This window comes from Patiria miniata, unplaced genomic scaffold (assembly GCF_015706575.1).
Source record: "Patiria miniata isolate m_02_andy unplaced genomic scaffold, ASM1570657v1 HiC_scaffold_20, whole genome shotgun sequence".
NCBI lineage: Eukaryota > Metazoa > Echinodermata > Asteroidea > Valvatida > Asterinidae > Patiria > Patiria miniata.
In genome coordinates, this window is record NW_024037059.1 from 1,136,628 (window position 1) to 1,164,478 (window position 27,851).

The 27,851-nt window shown below is 40.8% G+C and overlaps 1 protein-coding gene and 1 long non-coding RNA gene across 3 annotated transcripts; one reads left to right on the plus strand and one right to left on the minus strand.

Moving 5' to 3' along the window:
• Positions 1–17,686, minus strand: LOC119727513. Its single transcript, XR_005270980.1, has 3 exons — positions 17,602–17,686; positions 7,470–7,575; positions 1–63 (listed from the first exon to the last, which is right to left on the minus strand). It is a non-coding gene; the product is annotated as an uncharacterized LOC119727513 (long non-coding RNA).
• Positions 4,762–26,871, plus strand: LOC119727511 (protein inturned-like). 2 transcript variants are annotated; one of them, XM_038199409.1, is made up of 18 exons: positions 4,762–5,771; positions 19,274–19,863; positions 20,444–20,529; positions 20,846–21,043; positions 21,457–21,572; positions 21,885–22,052; positions 22,462–22,624; positions 22,973–23,026; positions 23,161–23,223; positions 23,336–23,554; positions 23,732–23,781; positions 23,915–24,016; positions 24,301–24,446; positions 24,637–24,896; positions 25,328–25,425; positions 25,552–25,741; positions 26,062–26,204; positions 26,483–26,871. In XM_038199409.1, exons 1-18 carry the CDS (start codon positions 5,656–5,658, stop codon positions 26,592–26,594), a joined length of 2,874 nt encoding a protein of 957 aa, XP_038055337.1. In that variant the 5' UTR covers positions 4,762–5,655; the 3' UTR covers positions 26,595–26,871. The 2 variants fall into 2 exon arrangements, with proteins under 2 accessions (XP_038055337.1, XP_038055336.1); XM_038199408.1 differs by lacking the exon at positions 4,762–5,771 and adding an exon at positions 18,014–18,367.
• The last annotated feature ends 980 nt before the right edge of the window (positions 26,872–27,851 follow it).

Genomic DNA, 27,851 nt, shown 5'->3' on the forward strand with positions numbered 1-27,851 from the left:
AAATTCCCATCGTGTATAAAGCTCCACTTTGTCACGTTTCACCAAACGAGGGCGACAGACAGCCTGTACGAAAAGAGAATACAAAAATGAAAAAAAAAATAGTCGCTTCACGAGAGGGCGCTATTCAACAATGGTAGAAGTTTACTCATCCTCAACATCTTTAGCAAATTCAAACAGGTTTTTGACAAAACAGATGCAATAAAATTATCAGTGCCCATTTTCTGATGACTCAAAATATCTTTCGACGCCAAAATTTCAAATAAACAAGACATTTTAAAGACATTTTATACTTTTTCGGAATACATGTATGCAAATATATTGCTAAAGCGATTTTTCTTATCGATAATGCAAGCGGCTTCAGTTGCAGGGCAAGGGAGTATAATTTTTATCGAAAATATGGATTTTTTTTACAAAAACAAGTACAGTTACTCTCTGCAGAATTTGTTTGTAGTTTCATTCTTTTCCTATACTGGTAACGTGTCCAGTGACTGACCACCTCACTGAACCGGCGTGACCCGGAGAATCGTCCTTGATCAGTCGGGCGTAACAAGAAAATAATATTTCCTTTGTGTGTATATAAACTCTGTTTATACCTAAATAAATCAACAGTGCCCAACATATAAGATACAATCGGAATTGACAATAATACATTTTGTGTCAACGGAGGGCCAGGGGCATCTGCCCAATGGGTCAGTAGTTTTGGACGGTCAACGGCAAGAGCGAAGGCCACTGACCAGTTCAACTTTAGACAAATTCGGATGGAAGAAAATGTAGTGGCAAATTCTTGCACCGTTGGTTGTGGACATCTAGGCCAACAAACACGCAGATAAATGAGGGTTTGGACTGAATATTCAGGAGACGGCATGTTTGCGACGTTGGAGCGAGGGAAGCTTTACAGGTAAGTTTTAGAAGAGAATTAACTGCGAAGAGATCGCTTTTTAAAAATTTAGCTCAGGTAAAAATACACTTTTTTCACCAATACAAAGTATGCATACATATTTTTTTCTCAATTTAATCAACATTTATTTCCATAATGCCACAACTTTTATAAAACAATGTAACAAAGTGAAGTATATTAAATAATATTATTAAGATTATAGGCCTACATGTAATAAGAAAGCACAATAAATCAATGGGGCAATTATGGAAGTATCTAGCTTCGGTATTATGGAGATGCCTTGACAAAACAAAACCGAAATGACAACTAAACAAATACAGAAACAGACTGACAATCGGACAAACATCATAACACAATACACAAAAGATTAATTTAAATATTGAGGGATAAGACAAAATAGATAATGCCATAAATGAATAACTCATGCAACTAGTCAGAAATCAAAAGATCTACATCGAGAGATCAGTTTTGAAATGCTTTTGTGGTTTTTCTTCGTTTCATCAAGCAATGTGTCCTTTCTCTATGCTTAAATCAGGGTAAACGCACATGAAACAATTTGGCGTTCAAAAGTTTCATGGAAAATAAATAATAAAACCGACTACAAGAACAGATTCACAAACTGCACACATAGATTCGCGGATCGCACTCTGATGAAACCTCGTGACTGAAGGAAAGTCTTTGTTAATTAATGAATTCATTTTATCTGGAGCGTTCATGTGACAGATGGTTGAATTCGACCAAAGTCATAAAAGAATGATAAATGCCTTGGACACTTCAGAGACTACTCATACCAACGTCAATTAATTATGTTTTCCTTTAACACTTGCGGGTATAGATCCAATTTCAAACAACACACCCGCCTGGACTTTAAGGTCGGGGTTCCGGAAAAAGTGATTGCCAGCATCGCCTGAAGACAAAAGGTGTACGCGTTCATTAACACCGTGCGTGAAGGCTCCACTTCTCCCCAAGGCTCAGACCGTATATTTGTAGGATCATCCGTAAGACCTGACGGCTCGGTCAAGGCTTTCAGCTAATAAAGCGTACCGCTGACAATACAAATCCACGCCCCGAAGAACAGAGGGCGCCACAGGCGTAGTGATATTGACAGCAAGCAATTTGGCTGTCATATCTAGCGCGGTTCGGCCATGAATTCTCAGTAATTACTATCACCCTGTTCAATACAATTTCGCGGTCTCTGGATGGAAACTTGAAATGCAGTCAGCAAAATGACAACCTTGACTTCCAGTATTGATATATTTTATCAAGGATTTGCATAAACCTTTGTAAAAGGAATAATTTAAGGTTTGCCGAAGGTTTTGTAAAATTAATAATCGAAAAGGATTGATCATATTTGTTCGACAAGGTTGAGGTTGGGCTGTAATATCAATGCAAACAGTGATACTGACCTATAGTGTGAACTCGAACACTTGGTTCAAAAGGTGAAGTCGGAAACTCCTTGAGATTAATTTCGGGTGTGAAGTTCGAAGTCAGGCGTAATAATCTTGTGACGAAAAAAGTAGAACAACCACCCAATTTCCAAACTTTTATAGAGTACTCTACTCCAGCTTTTTATACCACGAAAAATATAAAGACTTTTACTGTATCGACGTCTGAACCGTCTTAAAAAAATACCAAAACTCCCCCCCCCCCCCGGCTTGGGACGGCCACTGTTTATACACAAACATTGAGAAAATAGTTTTTTAAGGAGCAAAATATGCATTTTTTTTAAAATGAAAATGCATCTTAAAAAATGAAAATGAAATAAATACTTCCCCTCAAAACAAAACATATACTAAAGCGTACAGTAAACCACAATTGTTCCGAATTACTACCTCAAAAGTCAATATTCATTTGAATATTTTGTTGAACATCGAATGAGTTTTGGGACTTTATTATGGTTTCAGGAACACCATATACGTGAGGAGGCAGTTACACTGCAACAAAATGAGGCAGAAATGTTCGTGTACGGAGAGTGTGTCGAGTGAAGGGTCTCTTGCGTACACGCCCTCGAGTTTCCCCAGGCGGGAACGCATCTTCACGGTCATCAGTTCAAGGTGAGTCGGTAAATTGTATCGAAAAAACTCCTTACCCGGTCATTGCATTTTTCTATTATTATCGTGATACCTGAATTAAGCTTAAAATTAATAACATTTACCTACTTTTGAATAGTGTCACATCATGCACACATAAGGAACAAATGTGCTACGTTTAAGAAGTAATAATATTGTTTAAGAAGTAATTGTTAAAACAAGGGTGAGTTTGAGACTGAATTTGGCGATAAGGTCAAGTGCTTGACGCCCTCTTGCGGTGAAAAGGTGCAAAGCCTTCTCTCGGTACGAGAACAAGTCTTAAGTATGCGCCCTCTTTCGCGCACTTCTCGTTTTATCGATGAAGAGACAATGACGTCAAGGATGTGTGACGATCACTTTATCACGTCTTGATCTGTAAGGATAATCCTTCCTGGGGGAACTTCATTATTGCTTCTTGATAATACCCCTAATCCCCGTTATCAAGTGAGCAGCGTGTGCGGAGGGGATTGGGATGTGACATCTTATTTTTTGCCTTCGTGCGTGTACTTAACGGTTTGTAATCCGATTAGAGACCCCAATGGGGCTGTCAATACCCAATAAAGGAGTTGTTCGGTACCGTTAGAAAGAGGGGGTATTGAAGTACCGATTGGACTGAAAGAAAATATGAAGGTTCCCTTCTGCGCGAGAACGATCGGGGATTTCATTTTCCGGTTGAGTTACTGACGGCAGGGAGAAGAGAGTTACGCTGTTTGGTGGCCCATTGATGATTAGTGTTATCAAGCACAGGCGCGGTGCCATTAGCATCGAAGGACAACACATCGAATAAAAGAGAACTGCCGTGTCCCAGAGGTTTTGGTGTGCGCTTTGGTTGTTAAACTTGGCCTTTTCTCACCCGCCGTACTATAGTTTGAATACAGTTATTTATCCATTTTGCTCTTTTGTCAAGGCGAACGCAAATGGTACGGGTGACAGGACATGAGTACTTAATTGTGCCTAACCACTAGTACGCCGTGTGTACAAAATTCCGGACTCTGATCGCAGCGAGGAAATTAAAAGGTGATCGAGGGTTCTGGGTGTGAAGTCCGGGTTGGCTTGAGCGGGTACGCCACGGTCTCCCGGAACCGTGAGAGACACTCAATGTTCCCGTGGACTGCAGGTATACGTGATGCGAGGGGATACTTCGGATAGTTTACTGAATTCGTGCCTGGAGCACCTGAACCCTGTTGGCAAGGGAATGACCGTGGCCTGAACTGACCGGAGTGTCGCTGATGACCGCGGGCAGGCAACGAAAACTCTGACCGTGACTCTGTGAACAGACTGTCTGACGGTGCGGTTGCAACCTCTTTCGGCTGACGCAAAAAAAAAATCAGTTAGTAGAGGAATTCGTGTAGGCAATAAAGTGCAACTGTTGAGTTTCTGTGATACGGCCACCGTTGAGCAATATGTGGATCAGGATGCATGCCTGCAACAACCTCCCTCCTTCAAGCATCCCAAATTGACGCAATTACTGTCATCAACACATAAAGCAACGAGGCTGTCGGAGGCTCTCAGGGAGAACATTTTTACGGCCCTGGACACATTATTTGCCGAGCGAAGAAAAGAAAGAATCGCAATTACCACGCGTTGAGTTGAGTAAATCTCCCACCTTTATGTTCATCGACCTTTGAATTCGACCAAAAAGGCGAAGCGGATGCCCTTTTTGTGTAGTTTCCCTTTGACAATATGATGAATACAATCATGAAATGCCCATAAATCATACGGCCGAGGAATAATGGCATCAATGCGGCACGCCAGGCAAAGGTACTACTGCTCATTTTCTATACAAGTCATGTAAATATTGCATTGCTGGCGGAGGTACAGGACTTTGCTGTTACCTGTCGATGACAATTGACATTTCAAAGTTTCTCTCTCTGTACGCTCATGCACAGTGTGATGTCGCCTCAACAATGAATGAAGAAATTGACAAGTAAAAACTTCATGTTTTTGTCTATACCACCTATAGTTATACAGTGCAGAGATTTTAATGAGGTGTCAGACTCAATATCCAGGAAATTCATCAACCAAATACTGTAAGTATAGTTGGGCTACATGTGTTCCACAGCTACGCGCAAAACACCTGCACGTGAGCATACGCCTGACGTCATCATACGATAATGAATAACCACCACCCAGCAGTGTCGAACATAATGTTATGACATATCCACACGCAAGATCCCAACAGTACACGCACGCACTAGCAGGCACGTCTACCTCCGGTTATAAAGGAGCTCAGGTGAAGCCGGCAAAGACACGTTTTCACCTGAATCTGCACACAGCTGAATTTTGATTGATTATAGGCGCGTGTCTCAGTATTCCTGAAACTCTTTAAAAACGAATCTGCAACTGCAATCCACCTCAACTGTGTCCAAGTGATGAAAGCTGACCATATAAGACTGTATCATTAGAACCGACAAGCGGATGACGTATATTCGGCACTACTGATCTGCAGGAAATGTGGAGATCGCTAAAACTATCACCAAAACTACAGTGGACTTCACCAGTATCGGAAAAACTCAGATCTTTGTATGCCCTCCAACAACCATTGAAGCCTCATTATCTTGTCTTATTTGCTGGTTTTGGCGACGTGTAAACTTCAGGCGACGGTAAGCGGCCTACGCTTCTAAAACTTAGTGGAAGAGAGACGATGCCCCACCAGGACCCAGATTCCGCAGCAAACTCGACCGAGTCATGTACGGCGTGCCCCGCTGGATGTCACCGGCAGCCGCCGGTGCTGGGAGATCGGGTCTCGGTCCCGCCGGTGAAGCGGACGACTTTGATTCCATCGGATGCATCCTTGCTCACTGGTGAGTCCATCCCTTGTCAGACATGATATTGACCAGGATGCCTTAACTTTAGTCATAATTATGTGTACGAATTAGCTGTTTCATCATGTTCATTAACTGCTTGGTTACCATTATGCTCTCAACTTCTCAGAATTGCATTGTAGATGAAATAACGGTATATGGTTGCAGATATAGTAGGTCACAAATTCCTTATGTTAATATATGTGCCTGAAATCATTACCCAAAACGAAAAAGTGGTTCACGATAAAAAAAAATATACATGCCTTTTTCCTCCCTATAACTGTGACACATTTGGGGAAAGTACACCCATGTGGAGCTAAAAGATTATTCGGGCTAAATGATTTGTTTTTAGTTTCTCTCATCGTGTTCACACAACTTCATGCATGACGATATTCTTTAATAGTCCAGTGTGAAGCATAAAGGTATCATGACGACATACCGGATGTTCATTTAAAATCCATGATCTATATTTTAATTTTTACAAACAAAACGCTACAGACACGGGGTAGAACACTGACAGTTGTAATACAATAATACAATAATCGATTGGTGCCAGAAAGTGTTTATCTGATCGATAACGGTCGATTGGATTAACTGCCACTTCGACCATGCTTGATACGAATATCAAACCAGTGCGTGATCCAAGACAACAGAAGGTATCACTTGGTGCGTCTTTTCCAAATTGGTATCAAACACCTGTGACTTGGCTGGGGCTTGCCCGGGCTAGACCCAGGGTCTTGGCACTGATGGCACGGTGGCAACCCCCTTCGCACGCAATGGCATGTAACAACATATAGACGGAGATTATGGTCCTTCTACATAAACATCACACGCAGAGTTCAGATATCATAATCATTTCTGTGTTACTCTGGGACAGTTGGCGAGCAGTGAGATTTATGAAGAGGGCACATTTTGTGGTTAATGCTGGGGCTTTGTTCATGAATGAACTTGCACTTTCGTGGGTATATTACATGATAGATTGCGTGTGTGAGAATTCGCGCGTATATCCACCCGGATTCCTCCGTCCTATCCAAGGGCGCTGAGGTTGTTCTTTCACAATTAGGCATTGTGAAGGAAACGCAAAGCATTGTGGGAAGCCTTTCGCCATGATCAATGCACACTACATTCCGTGCGTACCGTAAAATGTTAACCCCAGGTCAAAGGTTAAACAAAATTTAATCTAACGAGAGCTTAAGCGTTCAGATCATTTTGTACATAGGCCCAGAATTGCCAACGCGAGCCAAATCACAATTTGCATGCCCTCAAATTCTCAGGAATTAGAGTATTTTGAAGGCCGTGAACTTGATGATTTATGGGAAAAAAAGAAGGATGCAAGCCGTACAGAGGACTGCGAGCTCGTATTTCTGTGGAATATGGATGAAATTAGGCCCTAAAATGGCTCTTTATTACAATGGAGAGTAGGCGTCCATTTTCAAAATGGCGATGGGTGATCATCTTTTGGATGGAATTTTCTCCTAAAAATCATCAGTTAACCCCATACCAAAAATGAACAGAAAATGAAAGATGATGAAATAAGCATGATTTTGATGGGTGTCTCAAACAACATGGATACATGTGATTGTGAGTAGTGTAAGCGTAATTACCGTTGGGTCTATCAAGTCTGCATCCTTAAAGAAACAATTAACCATCATCACAGCTGTGGATATACTAACGAAATTTGAGAGGAGTTAGGCCTACCTTGTCATGGCTTTTGATTTCTTCGAAATGATGAGCCCAGAAAGGCCTTAATCGTGGCGTTTTCAATGGCGGGTCCAATCCGGCATGAATGAAAAAGTCCGTCATACTGAAATTGAAGCACATTTAGAAAATGTTAATAAAGTGTATTCAAAGTTCATAACTTACGTATACCACATATTTTTTTGTATTTAAAAGAGATAACATGGAAAATGGATTCATAAGATAACAAAAGTCCATTAAACCCATGCAGTAACATTGGATGCACTGTAACTGGGCCATTAAACCATAAACCTATGCTACATAAACTGACTACATTCCCTCGAATTCCTCCAAATGTATATTTACACTCGCCATGCACACAAATTGTAATGGAATTCTTTCTATACACAGCACTAATAGAAACAGACTCAAACCCACATCAAATCCTAAATATTTACCCTCCCAAGGACTCTACCGCTGATAAAAAAATCTGCTCCTTGTCTGTATATTTACACTGGCACGCTTGAAATATGAGTCTATTCCCGCCTCTTGACAAATGGGTTGATTGCGTACGATGGCGATGATATGCGCCTTGCAATTATTGTTCAGGGAGTATAGGCAATAATATTACTGTCATGAGTTGTCCCTAAGGGCTTCCATTTTCTCGTCATGATAGTCGTCCAGATGGTTTGTAATTGCACGGGTTTACACCTGGTTTCAAGATGAGGCCACCCACGGTATAAAGCATCACAAACTGAGAAACGCTTCTAAACAACCTTTCTGTAAATGCACTTTATGGACCGGACCTGTCGGGTAAATGGACGGGAAATAGACGTGTTTGAATTTCCAAACTGAGATCGAGTTCATTTTGCACCAAAGGCTTACCAAAGTTGCCCTGTATACAACATATAGGTTCTGAAATGGTGCATCGTTTCTTAAGCTTTATTGCAAGTTATATATGAAGATATATAATGGAGGTATATCTTCTGAACAAACCGTTTGAGTTTGACAGCTGCAACAATATTTTGTACATTTATGTGCCCTTGCTTTTATCGAAAGTTAATAAGAACTGTCGCTTGGAGTTTTTGTTGGATCTATGGTTGGACGCTACACCGTTCATTTTAACAAGCAACCCAGCAGCAACGTATCACAAAAGTGACATGTGTTAAATATACAGGCGTGCTCACACTTCATCCTATATAATCACTTAGCAATTAAGTTTAATCGTGCTGGAATTTTACAGTTACCGTGACACTCTACACTGACGTTTTCTATAAGAGTATCAGACCACACCTTTAATCCCAGAAAATAGGACAGGATTAAGTGGGACCAGACCTCCATCTCCATCTCTGCAGGTTTTTAGCCCCAAATAATAAATCAATATTGCCTGTGGGCGTGTGGGAACTTTATTGCCCAATTTGAGAAGTGGATGGGTTTAATTGGAAGGTTAACACCTTCCCCCGTAGCGTGCTTGAGGTTCTCGACTTTAATGCTGTGGGATAAGGTGGAGCGGGGAGAGAGCTTGCACTGGAGTCATGGAGAATTCCTAGGGGGAAAAAATCAGCGTCACTACTGGTGATTGAAATGAGGTGTCGCTTAAAACTCAATTATGTTGCCTTAATTCTTTGCTGAAAGCAATAAAGACTGACATGGACATACAGAAGGCTATGGTTAGTCAATTATGCTAAGATTTAACATAGAGCCTTGCTCTACCATGGAGCTAGAAATGGCACCAATATCGTAAATCGCGAATCATGTCGTGAACAAAATTATCTTATTTTAAGTAAAGTCTGTCACAAGCCAATGTGGCCCATCAGGCCGGCGTTTATCTCCGGTTTCAGTAGTAATGCCGGAACACATTTTACTCCTGGGTGGAGAGAGGCAAGTGGGGGTGAAGCGGCTTGCCCAAGGACACAACATATGACCAGCAGCTGGATTCGAACTCTTTACCCTCTGATCATGACTTTTTCATGAGTCGCTAACCCTAACTAGGCCACACTCCCCTGATCTGATCATGTACACTCTAAAATAGCTGCAATACTTAAAACAAGGATGTTATCAAACTGTGTATCATGTTATTCTGCAGTCTACATGTAATTCTAAAGCTGCACATCAATTTGAAAAACGAGTCAAAAATACAAAGTGAATAAAATGTGCAGACAAAATACGCAAGCAAAGTGAAGTGTTTCTGCAGATGTGTTTTTTGCAATTCGTCGACAACTCTCTGTTAACTCCATAAAAAAGTACTCACGGTAATAAACCATTGACCTGGCATTTTCCTTGCCTCGAGGGTGTCCATTAAAAATAGAGGCATTAACCACAGACAAAAGAAAAACACAAGGACATTCATGGTGTATAGATAATGCGATTTGGTAAATTTATTGTTCGTTCTGTGCGCTGTGACAATGCGGGCAGTGCGCTGGAGGTCAAGTTCGCTTTCAAACAGTAGTTCGGTTGTGATAGCAAAACGGTGAGATTAAGTGAAACGCCAGAGGATGTGTACATGTGCGATTACATGTACGTGTACAGTGAACGAGAATTATGTGGATGTGAATTTATACCAGTTTTCTTCACTTTTAGAACCCTGATTTTTAGATATTTGGTAAGGCATAATAGTTTTTTAATATTTGGTTTCCAACTATTTAATATTGTTTGGATACTTGGGATGGTTTTCTGCTCTTTTGATATTATTTTTTTGTATTCAATAATTGATCGTTCTTATCTGTTCACATATCTAACATATTAAATGTGCACATACAGGCCAGGGTGGTCCACCAAAAACCTTGTACGCTTTTTCAGACGCATATTTCTTGGAATTGGGGAGACATGTTAAATTTATTTCAAGACATTCCTAAACTACAGCATCTTCGTGGTATATGGTAAAAACGGCGCTGAAAATAAAGCCTAAATTAAGAAATGGCGATGGTTTAAAGACAGTTGGTCAAAAACACCAGTTTATCCACACGCAAGTCTATGAAATTATTACGGTCAACACAATAGTACTGGGCACACAAATAACTGCGATAATTATCGTAATTAGGTCTATACATGTCTGCCATAGACGTGGACAAACTTGTTTTTGACCATTCTTCCATATACGCACATACTGGAATTTGTAGCCTTGTGGAGAGTCTAATTTGTTCTCGTGTACTAAAAGTTTAGAGTGTGAAAATATAGATTCAAAATGCTCCTATTTTAACCAGAATTAATTTCCTGGGCTGAAATTCGGACCATTATCCCTTACATAAATACTTTAATTTGCGACGGATAAACACACCTTGGAAGTTCCTAGTTTTTGAACAAAATCCATGTATCTATACATTTCGTGGAAACCTTGTGGAGACGTATTCACCTATAGAAATTGCTTTGCGGAGACCTTTACAATCTTTTGTACCCTATTGTACACACGTCTCCAAGGTAGTGAATACGGAACGACCAAGATCTTGTAGTTCAGGAATATCTCCAAACATTATATGAAATCTGCCTCTAAAAAAAGTGTAATTTTTTGGACCGCCCTGTATACGCGCTATATGATTTTCTCTTGCTTTAGAAATATTTCCACAAAAGGCACAAGTATTATGTTGATGAAATACAGCAATAAGGATAAAGTCAAGCTTGGCAAAAGCTTTACATGCACAGCATGATCTATAGGATTGCCAGTTCGCACGGCATGCCTCCACCAGACTGCAAATATTACTAGACGGGACCCGACGTGGAACCCAGAACTAGACTTTTAAACGATATCACTTGTTTCTCGGGAAAATTGGATCAAATAAAAGCGAATCAGGGTCCCCACTGGTAATAATCTGAGTTGGCAAATTGTGATGGAATGACAGAAATCACCTGCAGATATTGTCTGGTTACAATATGGGAGACAAAGTTGGTTCCTGTCAAATTTCATTACATTTGTGATTTGAAATACATTTGACAATATTGATTGAATCAATCGGTTTATAAGTGAAAGTCGACAGGGTATACATGAACCATGTTCATGTACTTCACGTTAAAAAGAAATCAAAATGTTTAATTTAGGCTGGTTCAACAAATGGCAGTTTTCAGGTTCTTTTAAAAGTGCACAGGGCCACCATATCAAAAGCACGTCAAAAAAAACCATTATTTGAAATTATTCTATATTAGTCTTAAAATTTAGGTTCCCGAGAAAAATTCTACAACACCATTTTTAAAATACAAACAAACAAAACCCACCCAAAAGTATTTTTTTTAAAGAAAAGATTATTTGCGATTTTAAAGTTGATTATTTTCCCAAGTGAATGAAATTGTTGACATTATTCCTATGTTACCACGAGTATTACGCAGCATCATTGCATTCACTTATTTCTAGTTGACAGGTTAAGCTATGGATATTCAGCTTAAACTTTAAAGTGATTTCCACGGCATATGAATTCCGTTGTAGCCAGGCGAGGCTTCTCCTGATTTACAGTAAAAAGTACGAACACTCGTAGTTAATAACTCACCGTAGTTGTATGTCGCCTGAACACCTGTCGTGCGAATAGTGTAAGGCAATTTCCCGTGTATTATATACGAATGTATAGGCCTAATGCTAAAAATCTATGTAAGTTTATAGGAATAAATATGCATGCAGATTTCACTCCCAGGCATTCCGGCAACCAAATTTTGGCTAAAATCAAATATAATCATATTTAAAAAAAAAAATCAACAAGAAAGCCCTCAGAGAGCGCAAACCTCCGCCAAGGCTAAACAATTCCCCGTCATATTGTCAGTACACCCAAAAGAAATACTAGTCGCAATGGTGAAAAATCCTGGATCCAGACCCAGATCCAGATCACTTCCAAAATCGAATCGATTTGTACTTGTACCAAAAACCACCCCGAAAATAAGATTTCATGCAAATCCGTCCAGAACTTTTTGAGTTATCTTGTTAACAGAGAAACAAACAAACCAACCAACCAACCAACCAACAAAATCAGATGAAAAGATAACCTTCTTTGCGGAGGCAAATAAGTCTCAATCGAAGTAGAATACTTTTTCAATACATTATGAAATATTTCCCTGTCAGTATCTGATGCATTGTACTCAAAAAATATTGTGAAAGATTCTGCCGATTTCTGCGAGGATCAAAACGCCATGCACTGTAACTATTCCGAGCTGGCCCTATTGCAATTTATGCAGTTTGTAATCGCATGACATTCTGCATTTTATGAGCTTTTATACTGAGCCAATCGAGCACGATTCTGTGCTTAGTACCTGATCGACATTGATCCCTTGCTGACACATCACACGAACTTATCATCTAAACCTGGTTCTTTTTCGTGTAGCCATTTAACTGTTTTGAGACACGATCGCACGCCTCGCCGCATTCACATGAGTTATTGAAAACTATTATTTTGTTAGCAAAACACACTTCGAACTTCGTACGTGAGGTCGGAGACACTCGCAATGGCGCGTGGAGAAAACGGGACATCATCAGGGGGGAAACAAAAAAAGAAGACTGATGGTCAAAGATGAAAGGTGATAGTGAAGCGGTATGGTTTGTACCACCAAGCCTGGTTCTGACTTCATTGATTTATATCACACATAATGCAATCGATGATCACAGTCCTGAATCGTTTCGAATGGCATCTGCATGGTTTTGGGTGTTTATTTTCATGTTTGTCTGTGTGGACATTGTCGTTACCTCACGGTGTTCCCGAATTTTTTTTGTCCGGGTCGTAAACAGCACGGGATCTGTCAAGTCACGGCCGGCAACATGAACATTATTTAGTTGCTCCTTGTAAACAGAGGTCGAGAATTTATACTACTCGGTGCGGAGAGCCTGTACGTACACAAGCAGGTGTGTTCTTAGTGAGGGGGGAAATTGAGAAACGAAAATCAATACAGGAAAAGTGGCTAAAACGGAATGGAAATTATGTTGGATATGGCGTATTATCTTGTGATAATTATCATAATTTACAAAAATACCATATTGATACCAACTACTTCTGGGATGACAAAAGCTTTAAAGAGGAAATTGCTTTTTTAATAGCTTTTATAATGCACGTTTCTTGTCCTGAAAATTTGAGAATTTAATCTTGGACGCATTACCGACATCAACTCTTACTTCGGAGATGATAAGGGCATGCATTAACCTGCATTTCCATTAAATTTGGCATTCGTGCGCAATTTAATAAACTAAATCGAGCTCCAAGGATTATACTCTGCGCTCGGAGTGAATATGAATTATGGGATTTGAAGTACCCAAGCTGTGCACGCACTGGATGCAGTGCAGTAGGTCAGTTTTACCGTGAAGTGTACACAGCTGGTACCAGGCTATAGCCTACATGGTCGGCGGAGAAATACCCGCAAATTGCGTTTCTTTCGTTGGAAATTGTTTAATTTGGCGAAACTCACGGTACGCATGGACTCAAAGAAGAGAAAATTGTTTTCCCCTTGAAAACGGTCACCAAAGGGCATTGCAAAGCGTTTGCATTAAGGCACGTCGTATGGTTGTAATTTGGTGTAATCTAATGTAAGTGGCAAGGTCTTGAGAATTAATGGAATAGACCCGTCTCAAAAATGAGATCAGTTAACCGCGCGGATACTCTAAGATGCAAATAATATTTTCAAATATGTAGGCCCTATCTTAAAGTGTTACTTTTTAGCTGTGTATTGTTCCTCGTTCCTAAATCAACTTTGGAAATACATGTACTCTAAAACTCTAAATCTCTAAATTTCTAAATCTCTAAAAGTTTACAGAATTTGGGGAGTACATGTTGGCCAATACAATGTATATCAATTTAGTAGAGATATAGTAGTAATGGCGTATATTGTGTCTGCATCGTCTGCATCGTCTGCAACCCCCATCCCGGCATCAAAATTCCGATCCCTAAACTTATTTTGACAGCCAATTGGCGAGAAAAAATCACCTGCGATCTGTCATAATTGCTCCCGTAGGTCAGACCCGCGTGGCCCCCCTAGCTTTGTTCAACCCCGTACTTTTAATAGCGAAGTTCAACTCCAGCATCAATGGAGAGAGCATGGCGCGGGCGGCGCGTCTGGCGGCCGCCATCGCCGCAGGTCCCCGTTTTAAACGACGTTTTAAAACTCGGTGATTTTAGGGGAGGCTTGCGTTACAAGCAAACATTATCGATGAGTTCGGTGTCAACCGGGTTGTCATAAAACACAGATATTAATCCCAAACGTGGTTGCCGTATAACACGTCTATTGCCCCTTGGGGAGGTTTTGGACTGCCGGGGGTGACGGAGGCGGCGGTCGTATTTCATTCGGTGAGTTCAGGTGTTGAAGGCGAATACTTTCCGGTCCTTATCGTCAGGGGATGATGCTCATTCGCAAAATCCTAAGTGGTCGACAAGATCAAAGCTTACAAGGTTGAGCTATGTTGAACTGTTGATATTAAAACTATAGCTCGCAAGCAAGCAAACAACGATTTCACAAGCAAGCAAACAAGCAGAGGATTTAGAGGATTTCTTTTCATTTTAGAAATACGAATTCAAAATGGGATATCCTCTGTGCAATGTCAAGCAGATGAGAAAATTGTACGATCCTGACAAAAAAACTTTTTTAAAATAGGACTGTCATCAATTCGTGTTTGTGATATACAGGCTACTGTAAGCTTGTAATTCAATGTTTACGCATCTAACAGAACCATAAGTAATATGAAGTAGTATAGCCTACAATTGGCAACCAATTAAGCATGCAGGTAAAACATGTCATATTGTGAAAACTGTTCAACGGTCCATGCCCAATTTCAAAGCTATACCTCAGATGTCAAGATCCGTCATCACAAGTAGTTTGTAAAGAGGTACCGTATTATTAGTTTAATTATATTAACGTATTTACTCAATCGTGTTTACATGTAATACTGATATTTACAGCACGATGAACATTGTACTACAGATATTGGTTTAGGAATGACCCCTTGTGCCCATCAGAAGAGAAAAAGGAATACCAGCAAACCCAGGGGCATTTTTCGCGAGGTCGCTTGTGTATACATCTGTGTCACGTCAAACACAATTAGGCATTCAGTTCCTGAATATTCAATTCCCTTCCCTTTAGAAATGAAAATATTTCCAAAACATTTTTGTGGCCTACCTCGATTTTCCCCTCTTTTCTTTATCGGCGTGCATGTTTGGTATTCGATAGTCTGAACCAGTTTTCGCCAGAGGCATTGGATTGTTGGTCCCCCGAGTCCATTGTTGTAAATTTCAAAGGAGGATCAGTCCATTCAGGCTTCGGGATTACAAGTTTATGGGTGTATTGACTGGGCCATGAACTTGTAACACTTAACATCCAACAAGCAGTCGATGGCAGGATATGTGGTATAATAATGCTTGCCCAGTGCAATACTGTCCCATTATGTTTCGGTAAGTTTGTCTCACTCTCAGGGAGGCCTAATTCCAGTGTCTAGACAAATTGTCTGGACACCATTTTTCATATATGTCGCACATCCATTTGACAAAGTCATTAATTATGCAGGGTCATAATCTCGCTGGCTACTGTAGTACAAATGCAAGTTAACACTTTGACTGGAAATGAACAGGATCAATTTTTTTTTTCATTTTTACTGCGTTTGATCCAGTCTACCAAATATCAAAATGCTGGTAACACAACAAATCCAGTGGACTATATGCGAAATATATTATAACAAAAGAAGTTGATCAAGTGTTGCAGTGCCTTTGTATAGGTGGGCGCGGACATGTGGGAATTTTTCACATTGGCTTATCTACATAGCTCCCAGACCTATGTTCTTGAAACTCAATGGTTTTTGAGTCTGGAGTGCTGAATGGTAACACATAGCAACTGATGAAAATTGGTACATTTTCATCCGATGACGTCAGCCTGCCAACTACACACATTTTACAATTTGTTCACAGATAGTATATACTTCATGGGATCAGCCATAGAAAATGAGTAACAAGCAAAGAAATGTAGTGTTAAAAATTCAGACCAAATAAACTTGGACAAGTTCAAAATTCTTTTTTTTTCTTCTGAGAATTGTGCATAAATATAGGAACAAAGAACACATGCCATACGCTATAAAAGTTGCCCATTCCATTATCGGATCATTTTGCATTTGATTAAAAAATGCGAGCCATCCTATCTTAGCCTTCAAACAGATTCAAAGCTATGAAAAAAATCTGATTTGATGAGAAAAACTGAGTAATGGTCTTGGAAAACCATGTATCAAGCTATTGGCTTCCAACATCCAAGGGGAAACAACTCACTGGCAGCTTAAAGAATAAAATTCCGACCTTATATTCCGCGCTCAGAAATATGTCTGCTGTGCATAGGACTTTACATCCTTGTAAAGTTCCATAAAATGAGGCCAGTAAGTTGATAATACTTTTAGAAGTTACTTTACTTTTAGGTTATGGGTATGATGTCATCAGTCCTATAGAGAGATGCACAACATGACCTCACTGAGGTCAAATCTCACATATAAGTTTACTGTGGGAAAAAGGCTGTTCATACCCACTACTTAAATAAATTACACCTTAAAATAGGAGTTAAGTGTGCAAGCATGACTATGACTTTAGATTTCCTGAAATAGTTCAGCAATTCTACCTGTTTTAAGTTTTAGTGCTTGCACTGCAAATTTATGCAGAATCTTTATTTTCGTAATGAATTGTTATAAGTACAGTTAACAATACTTAGCCTTAGGATGTTGCTGTGTATTCACTGCCATTTTATATATACATTTGTACATGTGCGTTCTTAAAAACATTGTAGTAAAAGTCAGTTTCGTACTTAACAGAGCCGACACGAAATTTTAAGACCGTTTACGTCAGGAGAGGGCGCTATGCATTTTTAATGCATTGAGCCAATCCCAGATTCATTTTTTTTAAACTCACCATTAATTATTGGCATTGCTGAAAACACATAATTTGTTAAATTGATAGCAGACAACGAATTCAGATTGACGCATTGCTTATGTTGCTTTTGTAACTTAAAGGACAATACGTACGTCAATGATGGGAGTGGACATGGTGGAAGAAAGGAAAATGAAAGAAAAGTGAGGTTCACGAAGTGCGCCAAAGTTTTCAGTTTTCGGCAAATTAGGGGCCCTAGCCTACATCTGTTTTTCTAGTTCCACCCCAAAGGAAAAATAAACCGAGAGAGGAAATATAGTTCATTACCTTGACATACCTTTGTTTTCAAAAAAAAATGTACTCACCATTTGACAAAAGTCAAGATATTCTAAACAAGTTCTGTGCTGTCACGTTGAACTTGGACTGTCGTCTGCGCGAAAGAACTTTTGCAAAAGTTTCGTGAATTTTGTAGAGCGCCCTCTATCACCAAAACGAATGCGCCAGACCGGTTTCCGGTCCCTTCGTTATCGCTCGACTCAGGAGGCGGGAACCAGTCTTCGTAAATGCGCAGCAGACAATATCAAATCATGAATCGTATAGTTAAAGTCACAAAAGCGTAGTTTGACTACTTTACATTATGAACTTAACAACAATGCACAGAACATAATGATAAAATATGTGTGTTTTTATTTAAAATATTATAAATGGAATCAAATATGCACACAGTCGCAAACTCTGAAAACGACAAAGATACTCACCTGAACTACACGTTCCAAATAAATCACTAGACAGCGACACCAACCAAATACCCGGATGTAAACAACATGGCGGCTGATCGGGAAGGGAATTTTACTTCAAACGTCGGAAAAATGTCACCTTTTTAGGTGAGATCTACAAAATGGCAACACATCAGAGGAATCGAGGAATACCGAAGAGTAGTTCTGAACCAGATTTTGTCTCTGAAAGTCGGAAAACACCTCGAATTGTTATTGAGGGTGAAGAGTTCGCGGGACAAGCAGCAGCTGATTTTCGACGTGACGGGCCTTCGGTGCCAGCGGGCCCGTTAACTTCCGACAGGAGATGGGACTCCGATTCGTGGTCGTATAGCGGCAGCCATGGCAGTGGCAGCGAGTAAGATGACCTACTAAGGCATATCGTCTTCCCCTTCCACATACATGCTTTTACAATGACATAATTATTTGGAAGAAAACGATGAAAATAGACCTTGGCTGAATCTACTTAAGTTAAGTTAACAATACCCAATTTTGGGTTGCAAATGAAAATAAAGTAAACATGATAGGCCTATTTAATTGATCTGTTGATAGGGGCATTGAAAGCATATTAATTATTATTCAACAACGAAATAAATTTACATTTTGTTGCATTTAATGGCTTAAAAAGTTGGAAAAAATGTTGCAACCTGACGCGTGATGCCACGGTTGTGTACAAAGTCAAGCGTGCCTGAGGCTGATTCGTGAGTGAGGGATCCCTGGTTCGAAACCGCTGCGTGCACTATCTGCAATTCGGGGTTTGAGGGTTTTTATCCCCTAAAATAAGAATATTCTTGTTTTATTATTTAAATTGACTCCTAGTCCTACATTTATTTGCAGAGTAATACATTTTCTTTTTTCTGATTCGTGGCTCTGGAGGATTTTTTTTAAATGGAAATAAAGTCCGAAATGGTAAAGTGGTCTGATTCCAATCTCATGAATACAAAGTCACTATGACAATGTTGGCGTGGAATTGGACTAGATTTGTCTCGGTAAAAATTTCTAAGTCCCCTAAAAAACGGTCACTGCGCATGTCCAGTGCCGTGCTGGCTGTTTACTAACAGAAACCTGTGCTGGCTAAATATCCCTGCCTATTAATTATCAACTAGAAGTCACCACAAGGAAACATTTTGTTGTTTCGTTTGGCCTAAAGCAAAAACTGGGTGGGCATGTAGTTTACTCTGACTGCACCATATCTACATAGATCAGAATTGAAACTAATGGGATGTTATTGTTTTACCTGTTTCTTTTTTGTTGTTTTTTGTAGTGGCTTGGAGCCAGTTTGGGCCAGCTCCGTGCAACCCTCCGGGGAACTGTTCTACCTTGAGCCTGGGACAGACCCTCACCAAGCAGGCAACCTCTCCACCTCACAGACAGCTCACCAGCAAGCACAAGAAAACAAGTCCTCCCAAGCTGCTGCCAAGAAGAAGAAGAACCTGGCAGCCTTGCAGAAGATCATGCGCCGCAAGAAGGGCTCCGATCTCATGAACGTTAACAACAGTGCGGACCCATCCAGTAACGCCAAGCAGCGTGTTGTGAGCGGTAAGAAATCCCCGCGGAGGACCTCGGCGCGGCACGGCAAGCCTGAACAGACCGTTGACGTGACCTTGAAGATCGAGTCAAAACAGACGCAGGGAAACGCTCAGATGGACCGTTTGGAATCGTGGCTGGGTATCGTTCACGCTTCCAACAAGAAGTCCAACGTTGCCAATGGATCATCTCGGAACGGTCATGCCCGCGGGGGTGAGGAGGAACATCGCAATGGGAGAGCTTTGTCGGCTTCGACTGAGACAAGGGTCTCGGTGAGGGGGTTGGTACCATCTGGAGCTGCCATGAGGTCTGGAGAAGTTGAGCTGGGTGAGAAAATTATACCTGAACCTTTCCAGATCCTTGAAAATCCAACAACAGGTTTTGAAAGATTTTGTGAGATTTTGTGAGTTTGTGAGAAAGGCTTGCTCACTGGCTTACTGCCATGTACTTACACAACAAAGAATCACCGAAGAAAAGATCATTTACGACAGCAAAATATCAAAAATTCTTGCAACTTTTTGTGCTGAAATAACTGTAACAGTGCAGTTTCTACCTGGAATGACATCACAGTTTTGCTCTTGATGTGGAAATTTGCATTAGCATAAAAACCAAAAAGGTACCAAAATATCCTTCAAAATGGCACAACGAAAATTTAAAATGAGGTTAAATGGGACACAAAGGTTCATATTCAAGGATAGTATTAAAACATTGCATGGGCCCTTTAACTTAGTTTATGTCAACTGATATTAACAAAATCTATTATAAACAGGACTAAGGATAAAGACAAGAATGGATAAGAGTTATCAAAAAGTATTTAACTTCAGCAGTGTGTCTGAATATAGACCATTGGAGGGCCAGTGCAAATTAAACAATAAAGTACAACAACTGTCTTGTTTTGATTGAATAGGTGACATCATCGTCAGCATCAATGGCATCCCTGTATTTGCAGAGACGGTTGGCTCAGTCCTAGCTTCCATGGCCAGTGCTTCGGTGGTAGGTTGCTAAATTCAAATTTTTGCAAATCAAGTAAAACTTTAAAATCTTAAAAGTCAGTGGCAACAATTTGTAGACACAGTTTCTGTGCCATCATTTTGGTGTACCGATTTTGCAGCGAAACAGTAGCAGGGAAATATTCAATCTTTTGGAATCTGTGGTAGATTTAGCCATTGGAAACTGTTCTGGTGGATTTTTCTTGTTCGGTTAGTGGAGGGATTTATAAAATCCGAATTTTAAAAAATTTGGTTTGAATTCCACTATTTGGTTTCAATTTTGTACACCGGATATTTTTCCCACCACTGCTTGTTCCCAGTTCAAACTGCAACTCCAGAGGGGTAGCCTGGGCTCCTGGGAGAAGTACATCGTGCCTCCCCAGCGACCGCCCATCAACGGCACCCTGGTCAAGCTGATCAGCGGGGAGAGGTTGAAGGAGGTAGAGGACCCACTCAGGGACATCTGTCGGATCATCACGTACCTGACCCTGGGCAAGGAAGGGGATGAGGAGGGCAAGGTACAAGGGTTATTATTATTAAAGAATTCTTTTGATGTAGTCAATAAACCATTTGTGAGTTAAATTTGAATAAAATCTGGAACGCTGACTTAATCCAATGCTTCGCACGTTTTAATTTTGCATTCTCCAGACAAAGAGACTGTTACTATGTCACATGATTCGGGGCAAGCCTTATGCTAGCAACCCCCAGCTCCGGCATGGTCTGGTGTCTTTGTGCCATTCTCACCCATTGTGAACGATGTATTGGGGCTGAGCGTTTTCCCACCTCCATGAATGAACAAGAACGTGCAAAGGAAAACAGACAAAAATCGCCATCAATACTTCAGAGAAAAAAAAAAGTCCACTTGTCCCTCATATTCAAAATACAAAATCTGACAGTAAGAATAACGTTTCAGTCTTGACCTTTTTTTCAGGATATATTGTATGAGTTCCCGGTGACGAAGGCCTCTCGAAAGCTGAGTGACATCCGAGGATTGTTCATTACGCTGAGCGATATGCTGCAGAATATCACAGACAGTGCCATCACTAGGTGAGCTACTTGAGACTTTGTCGAACAGGAAAGTTATTTTACTGAAATATTAATTCAAAAAAATCCTGTAAAATCCTCCATTTTGCAAAGAGGATTTTTGAGGATTTGGGATTAGGGTTAAAGCAGACATTATATGTTAATATTGTTCTTAAATTTTGGTAATTTTGAGGGGGAAAAAGAAGACGATTTTTGGACATTTTTTCCTAACCCTTACCTTTTGATGTGTCCATTGAAATATAAAGACTGCACGTACTACTTCTCATAATTGACTCAGTCATTATTTTGTACTTGTATACATTTCTTTGTTCACAGTACTTCCCTGGTAATCGGAGCCGAACTGGTTCACATCAGCTATCAGAAAGCAGGCTCTGAGGTCCTAGTGATGGCGGTACCGGCTACCAGGGTACCGATCTTCCTTCTAGACTGCATCATCAAAGATGTGGTCCGACTCCTGTGCTTTCTCTTCAAAAACCTTGACAGGTGAGTGTCTGACAGGGTGATATTATACAAAGCATTGTTGCCAAAGGATACAAGTGCTAATTATTACCCTCGTTCATCAGGCCACGAGACCATTTTGCTGCAGCAGCTCGAGGTCTGTGCAATCTGGTCTCTACCCTCACAGGTGCCCATTAATACTCCTTGGTGGAGGGAGGCGATTGTAGTAAAGTGTCTTGCCCAAGAACACAAGCACCATGTGTTCCCTGTCCGGGTTCGAAGACACACCATAACCATTGGACCACAAGCTTTCAGATTGGAGATGCAGAGTCACTCTTGGAGTGACTCGTGTCAACTTAGTCACAAACTGAATTGTGATTTAATGTAAGTCCTGGTATTCTTCTGCAGGCCCTGCCGTTCACTCCTGCCGCTCTATTTTTTAATCCACCCACAGTGCTTTCCAAGACTCCAACCACCCCAGGCTGAATCATCTCTTCAGTTTGCTCTTCCAGCGTCTTCTCCTGACAGAGAGGCAGCAGAGCCAGAAGACCACCAGCAGTACCTTCCTGGAGGGTCTACCCGGGGCTAGGTGGCTGGACCTGCCTGAAGAAGTCAAGGTTTGTATTTTAACCCCTAACTCAATAGCCACATTTACTACAAAGCTTCCATATTCCACCAACATGTAACAACGTGTGCTCCGAATCAGATTGTGAAACATTGCATCGATAAAACTGCATTTTTGTCAAGAACCAGTGAAATATTTTAGAAAGATTTTTTTATACCAAATTTATCGCAATCACCTTGGCTAGTGACCATAGGTCAGAATTAATCCAAAATTGATTTCATTGCTGCTGAACAAAGACAATGCTCTCATTTTACTTAGACTTGTATCTTTTCATTGTCTAGAAACCATTGTTAAGCTTCTTTTTTTTAACCAAATTGTGCATTTTTATGTGTAATTTCAGATCAACGTCGACAGCAGCCTGAGTGAACTAGAGGCAGCAGATTTTGCAGACATGGTAAGTTTCTGTGTATCTCACAGTAACAAAAGCTACTATTTCAAAAACCACATTATTTTCAAATAAAAATGTGATCATAAAACGATTGTTGCAAATTCTGAAGTCACTCACAATTGTGACTTTTGTTTCTACAGTCTGACGATCACTATGACGACAGAAGACCCTATGTTCTTCTTGGCTCTTGTCTCTTCTACAAAGTAAGCAATGCCAAAATTCTGATGTACGTGTATTTAAAGGTAGAGTAGATCATTTGCTGCGTTCCAAAACGTAACGCATTTAACGAATCCACAAAAACCATTTGTCCCTCAGGGTTACGTTACTGCCAGTCACTTGCCCGCGGATGACCTGAGAGACATCGCCGTCTACTGTCGCAACTACAGCCTGATGGTACTGAGCTCCCAGCAGCAAGTAGGCCAGCTAGTCATCTGGAAAGAGGTCTTCCCCACCCGTAGGGCGGAGCGGACAGAACCGGTGATACAAGGGTATCAAGAACCCCAGGGGAGGTGGTTTCTGCTGATAGTTGGCCAGGTACGATAATGACTGTCCTGCCTGAACTGTAATTTCTCAGGTATTTCAGAAAACACTGAGAGTTCATTGTTAAATGTGATGTATCACTGTTAGGGAAAACTTTTACTTACATGTATTTGTGAATTCAGATCGCATTATTCCATTTCCTGATTGCATTTTTCTGGCTTTGTGTTACAGAGGCACAGCTTGTTGTGCTTGCTAATGGAAGCAGGGGGCTGTGCATCAAAGTGAGTATTCACATAAATACTATCTCATTTTGGGCAGTTGATGAAATCAAGATACTGTTATTCTTGTGTTTGTGTCTTGCCAGAACTTTCCACTGGCTCCTTAACCAGTATTGCATTATTGTGTCTTCATTAGGTGTGAAGGTACCCCAGCCCCAGACCCTTTCTACGTTGACCAGGCTAGGGCGACCCTCTTGCATTTAGAGTCTCTCAATGTACCAGATGCTTGTGAAGAAAGGTAGGTCTTGACAATATTATCCACAGATCTTAAAAAATTTAATAAATTGTCAAGGGCAGGGATCAGTTCCCTTGCCAAAGACACAATTTACGACACAATTGAGTATTTGGCATTACCCACATTTTTCTGATTTTAACTAAAAAAAAAACATGCTGAAAAAAAAAATGAAATTGTACATTTTGGCCAGTGTGTATTCATCTGAAAAAAATTGAGGTTGTGGTTTATTTCTGTGAAGATTTAAATAGTCATTTTTTACTCTTTCCCCCCCCCCCTTCCTTCCGCAGATTATCAGCCCCGCCCATCCCAGCCCTCTCCTGTGCAGACTGGTTCTTTCCAACCCGCAAGAGCACTGCCGAGTCTGGTACCCCGCCCCTCCCCATTCAGGCATCACCCATGCTATCCAAGCTACACAGCCAGTCTCCGGCAAGAGGTATCAAAATTTTGTTCCTTGAAGAAAAAAAGATCGGAAATTGCTCTCGCAAAGCCGGTGTTGAAAATGGAGAAAAAATTCTTTTCTTTTTTTCATGTGTTACGAAATACTATTATCACATTATACTTTGTAGGCTACATTTCATCTTTTTCACCTATTTTTAATTTTTTAATCAATTTTCTTATTTTAGGAAGGAAACTCTTACAGGCAGACATTACTTCTCGACGCCGGTCTAGTTCCCCGAGTTCCAACCAACTGTCCACCCCTAGCCCCGTGCCCAGGCGCCATACCGCCTCCAGGCTGGACTCTGACAATGAGAGTGACACCGCCAGCCCTTACAACTCCAGGGGGAACAGCACACAGAGCTCCCCGATCCCCCGGCGAAGGAACGGCGAAAGGAAAGGGTCGGATGTGTCGGGAGGATCGGTTAGCAGCGCCGAGCTTTATAAAGTAAGAAAACGTTTCAGTGGAAATCAATCCAATTTTGTATCTTGACATCTGTATTGTGATATTTGTCGTTTAGAACAGAATTCTATTATTATGATTATTAGCATTATTATTATTATTTATTTCTGGTAATGAAACCAAGGATTCCTCAAAAGCACCCTAGGCACTGTAGCTTGCATGCCTGAAGAAACATGTAGAGAGGAGACAGTGAGAAGAAATTTGAGTTTTAGAGGTGGGAGGAAAACCCCAGAAGAATATTCTGGGGAAAACCCTCTCAATCAGGTAGGGACTGAAAACCCAATCCACATATTGGCCCAGGCGGGACATCAAACTCGGGTCACAGCGGTGGAAGGCGAGGAAAGTACCGCTATGCCAACCTGACTCCTGAAGCAAGAATTTGGGATAACTTGTAAAATGTCCTTTTGTTTGTTTAGGTTGCAAGGAAGAAACGTCTGATTCCGGACCCCTACAACATGGGCATGATGCATCGGGGCCAGGAGTTAGCATGCAATGACTACTTCACTGCTACCAAGTAAGCGCAACTTAATCAGCTTACAAAAATTAAAAAACCCACTAACAAATATGCTTGTTGTCGGTTCTCTTAAAAATCCATATCAATGTCATCGTTTCACATTTGTATGGCTTGTTTGTACTCTAGATTGACAGCCGGTTGTGACAACACCCTCTTCCACTACGCCCACCTGGACGCAGCCAGCGGTGTCATAGCCTGCCCCACCCATGGTGACCTGTCACTCATCGGTGGTCACGCCCACGCTCAGCTGATACAAAACTTCAACAGGTGCTGTCTGACCATCAGGCAACTTCTCTGTCGCAGCACGAGATTAAAGGTGACCACTTTTTTCTTATGTTTGTGTGGTTCTCAAAAAAGCAAACTTTTCTCACAGATGTTTTCAATGAGCAAGTTTTTGGGTTCACAATTTGTACAGAAAACCCCTAAACTGAACAGTGTCTTCCTGAAATGACATCACGGCAACAGCGCCCTCAGTTGTCCAAAAAAGCATCGACGTTGTTTATATGTTTAAAGAAAAGCACTTTTCAACAACATAAATCAAAAAGGGATGTCAAATAGTTTTTATACATTTAAGAGGAGTAGAAAGTTGCATTTCATGCCCCTTTAAGTCTCCTTGCCTTTTTTTTCTTTATCCAGGCAAGACCCGAGGACTCTAGTCGCCCTATGCAGAGTGACCTGTCCATGGGGTACGTCAGGGAGTACGGCGTCATGTTTAAATGCCAGCCAGAAAACTGGCAGGAGAAGAAGACACCACCAAGCATCAACTACTGGGTCGTGGGGTGAGTTAACTCTTTTTAAAAAAATTTATGGAATATCGCCCCAAGCAAAGCTATAAAAGCCACTCTTGGCAAAGGGCTACAGAGAAGAAAAATATGATGAGAAATACAAATTAATTAGGAGAGCTGGAAATAGGAGTTGATATTCCTGTTAAAAGAGGGTAGAACATAGAATGGAGGGAAACAGCCACTAAGCAAGGAGCTCCAAAGAGATGGAGCATGAATAGTGAACCTTGAATACAGATCTTTATTGTTTTTCATCCGTATTTGTTTCTTTCCAGGAGGCTGTTCGAGGAGCCAAGTCCCAGGGAATGCTACGTCTGCTACCATGAAAGTGCAACTCAGAATGTGATTGAACTTGCCTTCAAATTGGCCTTTGGGGCGGGACTTTGACCAAGGCCCCCTGCCCCCCCCCCCCCCCTTTCACTCCCCTCCCCTCCACTCCACCCCTGGGTGAGCCATAACTACAAGACTGAGACAGACACGATTCTCATCGCTACACAACTGATGCAGCTTCTTACACTGCCTCCAGCGTCTTACCTCCATTGAGGCGGATGCAGGAATGACCATGAGGCTAAATGGACCGGGACGCAGAGACAAACTTGGACCAGTCAAGTGGGAGTACTGCATCTCTCGTCTCTCAACATTGTTCTTCACCGTGTATGATGATGGAAATATGAGTCATTCATTGAGCACCGTTTTCTTGGCGTACGGAGTACCAAGTCTGCAGATGAACGGGGCAAACGTCTACACTTCCACAAAAGCTTCTTGAGTTCTTCAGCGTCCACCGATCCACCAATCCAGCACACAAGTGAAACACACTGATAGTCTATTGAATTTACCAAACCATGAGATAATATATTAATTTTATTGCGACTATCGCAAGTTGTATGGACATTGTTGAAATTCGCTTGTATTGGACATCATTGCATTAGTAAGTGTGAAATCCAGTATGGTGAGTCACATTTCAGGCTCCAACTATTGTTACCGATAATCAGAACCCTTTTATTTGTATGCACAAAACACCTTTTGTATTCTGTATTGATTTAAAATATTTGAAATATTGCCTACAACACACCTCTCCACCAACGACAATTATATTACTCCTTCCAACGACTTCCTAAATACCAAATTCCCATTCTTATTAATAACCCCGTTTGTATTTTTGAATTATTTTTCCACCAATTTTTTTTGCAGAAGCCCACCCAAATGAACAGCCTAGCTGAATTTCAATTACCATTTCATATTTTTTAAAATAGAAATTTGACCATACCACCAAATATCGAATCCCATTCCATTCCACCAAACATTAAATTTTCCTTTGGAATTAACATTCATTTGATTTCTCAGTGCATTAAAGGTAGAGTAAATCATTTGCGTCTGTCCAAAAACTAGCCGACCAAATTATTGTTGAAAAGCTTACTTGGTTTAAAGATGGTGATGGCTTTACACTCCCTGTGAAATTATTCTTTCTGGCATGCTGTCATTTTGAAGAAAAACAATAACAGAAGGTCATTTCCAAAGATGAGTCAAGTGACACATTTTTGGAACTTTCCGATAGTCGTTGGTTTGTAATTGGGCAAATCCGTGAATGGGTGCACGCAAGCATTGACATGACGCACACGCACAGGTTGCTATTATTCGTTGGTT

Excerpts from the sequence above, each read along its gene's own strand:
- LOC119727511 (XM_038199408.1), top strand. The coding sequence starts at position 18,135 with ATGGCAACACATCAGAGGAATCGAGGAATACCGAAGAGTAGTTCTGAA. Across the intron at positions 23,027-23,160 it reads CAGCAGATTTTGCAGACATG|TCTGACGATCACTATGACGA; the intron begins GTAAGTTTCTGT and ends TTGTTTCTACAG. Across the intron at positions 24,017-24,300 it reads CCAGATGCTTGTGAAGAAAG|ATTATCAGCCCCGCCCATCC; the intron begins GTAGGTCTTGAC and ends TTCCTTCCGCAG.